We start from the raw sequence: 3,983 nt of genomic DNA, 5'->3' as shown, positions 1-3,983 counted from the left end.
CAATGTGTGTGCACATGTATTTTTTTAAAGAACTTCTTGAGCTCAAGTTACATCAAAATCGTATCATGTAGAAGTAAAATATTTAATTCTTATGAATTGCCTAGAATGTTTTTCAAAGACTTCAGTCATTTTTCTTCATTTTGCAATATCTCATCCATATCATTAAATCAATCCTGTTTTAAGACTTGTTATATCTCATACATATTAGTCCTGCTTTGGGTCTATAAATTTTGCATTTAAGTGTGAGTTTGGATAACAGACGAGGCATCCATATCATTAAATCAATCCTGTTTTAAGACTTGTTATATCTCATCCATATTAGTCCTGCTTTGGGTCTATAAATTTTGCATTTAAGTGTGAGTTTGGATAACAGACGCGGCAGACGTTTGCGTTTTTCCATAGGTCTCATGCACTGTTTACGGGAGCCACAAGTACGGAAATACATAAATGTAACTTTAAAACTAGGTCTCACGGCACTATTCACATATTTAAAAATTATTTTGCTACAGTGTTCGCAACAATAAGTTTTTAGTTTTCAGCAATAAGCGGTATCCAAACAAACCCTAAAGAAAATTTTACATTATTTAAGATGGAATTACAATTACTCTAAACTGTTTAGATTTTCAAATAAAGTCAATCACGTAGGTATGCATATGTATTTGTAATCAACCTCCACCATGGATGCAGCATGCCGTGGGTAGAAGCATGAATGCCTCCGTCAGCAATCAAGCCAGCCTCTTTGTTGCACTAAAATCAAGCGAACAAGTTAGTTTCAAATTTTCCATTATCATATTCATAAATCCTTATGAACGTATCAATATCAAAGTTTTAAAAACTGTAACAATCAAAGATACAAAAAACATAACTCATCAATATCATAGTTTTAAAAACCGGAACAATCAAAAATACGAAAAAGGGTTCCTCGTTTTTTTTACTGGTTTTGGCCATGTTACCGAACTGGTTTTAGGATCCAGTTCCCAGTTGAACTGGCGGTCCGATCTGGTTTTAAAACGCAGGACTTATGTCTCCAAGAACAAGGTAACTTCAATTTTTCATTATCATTTGAGCTTTAAAAACAATAACGCATATACTTCCTCTATATACACACACACACAAAAGGACAGTACGATATTCAGAATACCTTAAAGATTTACAAACCAGGAAATGAAAAATCAAAGGGGCTGAGAAAATGTAAGATGATATACTGAACACAACAAATGGTTGAAGCACCTCACATGGAGAGAGTAGCTACAAGAATAGGAGCTACAAGCAGGTGCCAGAGGGGCAAAACCACACAATGACCCTCAACAAGTTTTCTGGGCTGCAGAATCCAGAGCTTTGAGGTCATTAACAAAATCATCAGGAGCTTTATGATGCACTGAAGGATCTAGATACTGAATCAAAGTGTATAGGGGATATCAAAGAGAATAGCAGGCACATCAAATTGAAGGTTAAATATGTATCCTGACTTCACTTTGACCAACATAGAATTCACTCAATTAGTCCTGGTAGTATTTGAACAGAGAAAGCATACCGTACTTATCAATAAAGATCTTTTTTTTTTAATGAACTACTTATCAACAAGGAAAAGAAAAATGAACGGTTCTAGTATCGCACCACAGGTATCAATGCATTCTTCAGTCCTCATCATCCTCAGAACTTGCATATGCTAGGCCTAGTAAACTTTTAACAGGGTTTTCCATATTAGTATCTCCCTCTGCTTTATTCAATCTTGACAAAGGCCACTCTTTCTCCTCCCGGTCAGTCTCAGGCTGCTCTTTCTCCTGGTGAGACTCAGACTTAAGGCTTTTTAAAGCAGAATCATTTGAAGCAGGAGTTGACTGATTCCCATCAGATGGACTAGAAGTTCTCTTCCGTTTGGGTTTGATTTCCACGACCTTTTTCAATAAATATTGCTGTCTGCAATCCAGATAAAATACATATTTCAGAAACCCCAAAAATAAAAAAAGGAAACTAAAAAGTGTCTAGTTTTTTTTTTTTTACTACAAAGTGCAAAGATTGTTCAAAATGCACACATTTTGTGTGTGCCTGTGTTGAGAGAGAGAGAGAGAGAGAGAGAGAGACCTGATTCCACTCTTGGGCTTGGGCTCAACTCGAAGTGGCAAGGGGACTGATGCAGGTGAAGAATCTGCTAAACTTGCAGCTTTGTGTCCATTGGTTAAGGAAGAAGAAAAACTAGAAACAACGTTAGCATCAACATAGAACAAAATTTCAGCAGTCCCCAAGCAGTTCTCTCCATAGATGTTTTCATAATTCAACTTAACAGCATTTCACAAGTTTGCCATGTAAAATATGGCAAGCACTAGAGAGTTCATTCAACAAAGAGGCATAAACATACCATAGGTTTCAATTTAAATAGAATTAGTAAATTTACATAATGACCCGGCTTCTCATAAAGCATACAGTGGTCACAATGGTCAGAAGAATCTAACAATCAAGCATACATGTAAGGAAGCAATTAAGCCTGTGGTGACTAGTTGTCCAAGCCATTTAAAACAACTCCCTTAGCAGCCATAAAAATTAAACTACATTATGAAGTTCGACATTTTTTAATGCTCGCACTACACAGAAATAAGTAAGTCTTCTTCCTCTTTAACAGAATCATGGAACAACAGCCAAGTCAAGGGATAACCTATAGCAAGATTAAGTATAATGTTGGTTACCAGTAAATCAAGGGAAAACTATGCATATGAGAACATTACAAAAGTTTCATTACGGACCAACAGTACTCTCCCTCTTTCAATAACACAAAAGGATATCTTAAACGCAGCAAATGCCCGTTTCTCAGTTCGACGTAGGAGGCGTTCTGCATCCTCCTCAGCTTCCATTTGCTCCTTGAGATAGAGTAGATCATCACTGTCCAAGGCTGCATACTCAAATAAAATGAAGTTGAAGAAACAAAAAGAAAGGATATCACACAGACAGAGACAAGGAAGGAGGATTGTTACCGCCTCGCCCATGAAGGTAGCCTCCACGCTCTCCTGCAACCTCTTGCATCTGCTTGCATCAACCGCCCGGTAGAGGAAACCAAGATTCCTACCGAGGCATGTTATCAGAAAACTCCCCTCAAGGTTTTGCACAAAAGAGCAAAAGAACCTAAACTATATCACACCGGTATAGTATGTTGTTATTATTATTATTATCATAACGGCACGCAATGGGTCTCATAATATCCATCCCGTTACTAAGAGAGGAAGTACGATTTGAGGCATAGCTCATTGGCTGTGACAGCATAATATTATGTTTAGGACTAAATTTGGGAGTTCAAAACATAACAGAGTTTGGGAGTTTACAAAAGAAAGAAAAGAAAATAAAATGTATACATATTTGGCAATTTTTAAGCCCATTTTATATATTTTTATTATGGAGCAGGATCATATAGTTTAGTTTTGGGAGAAATGTATGTATGGAAATAATAAAGATGAAAGAGTGTAAACTGTAAACTGTTAAGGGAAGCAAATTGTTCACAGAGAAAGAGAAAGAGAAAGTGAGGCAGTACGCTAACCTTGGCAACCATGCGTTGGAAAGTGGTGTCTTCATCATCTATCTTCTCCTTTCCTTTCCCCCACTTCTTATCTGTTCAATCAAATCCATTTTTTTTTCCTTTTTCACTATACTAAACATTACAAAATGATTTTCAATGAAGAAAGAAAGAAAGAAAGAAAGAAAGAGAGAAACCTTTAGGGTCGGTAAGATTGGTGTATTCGCGGACCTCTCTTCCTGCCATCTATCTTTTTTCAATACCCTTTGCTCTCCAATTACTCTCTTTATCCCCTTTAGGCTGTGGATTAGCCAGTTATACAAACAAAAAAAAGCAAATAAGTTTGAAAATTCGGATTGTGTTTTCTTTGGTTTCTCAGTTTTATGAGTTTGTGATTGTGTTTGTGTCTGTGTTTGAGGATTCTTCCACAAATCAGAATTTGGGGATTTTTTTTTCACAATTACTTCGCTACCCTTCTTCT

General features: G+C 36.5%; 1 protein-coding gene across 5 annotated transcripts; it reads right to left on the bottom strand.

Annotated features, from left to right (window-relative positions):
* Positions 1-632: 632 nt before the first annotated feature.
* Positions 633-3,983, bottom strand: LOC115972327. 5 transcript variants are annotated; one of them, XM_031092586.1, is made up of 7 exons: positions 3,700-3,983; positions 3,527-3,597; positions 2,970-3,018; positions 2,781-2,887; positions 2,086-2,168; positions 1,618-1,920; positions 633-747 (listed from the first exon to the last, which is right to left on the bottom strand). In XM_031092586.1, the coding sequence occupies exons 1-6, from the start codon at positions 3,746-3,748 to the stop codon at positions 1,638-1,640; spliced, it is 642 nt and encodes a 213-aa protein (XP_030948446.1). In that variant the 5' UTR covers positions 3,749-3,983; the 3' UTR covers positions 633-747; positions 1,618-1,637. The 5 variants fall into 5 exon arrangements, with proteins under 5 accessions (XP_030948446.1, XP_030948447.1, XP_030948445.1 ...); XM_031092587.1 differs by lacking the exon at positions 633-747 and adding an exon at positions 1,027-1,394 and having other exon boundaries at positions 2,970-3,057; XM_031092585.1 differs by lacking the exon at positions 633-747 and adding an exon at positions 1,027-1,394.

Source organism: Quercus lobata, chromosome 12, assembly GCF_001633185.2.
Source record: "Quercus lobata isolate SW786 chromosome 12, ValleyOak3.0 Primary Assembly, whole genome shotgun sequence".
Lineage (NCBI taxonomy): Eukaryota > Viridiplantae > Streptophyta > Magnoliopsida > Fagales > Fagaceae > Quercus > Quercus lobata.
This window is presented reverse-complemented; position numbering and strand designations above follow the sequence as displayed.

Coding starts and splice junctions, on each gene's coding strand:
- LOC115972327 (XM_031092586.1), bottom strand. CDS start 3,748: ATGGCAGGAAGAGAGGTCCGCGAATACACCAATCTTACCGACCCTAAA. Junction 2,888..2,969: donor CTACCTTCATGGGCGAGGCG/GTAACAATCCTC, acceptor TTGAGTATGCAG/CCTTGGACAGTGATGATCTA. Junction 2,169..2,780: donor GGGCATTTGCTGCGTTTAAG/ATATCCTTTTGT, acceptor ACCAATGGACAC/AAAGCTGCAAGTTTAGCAGA.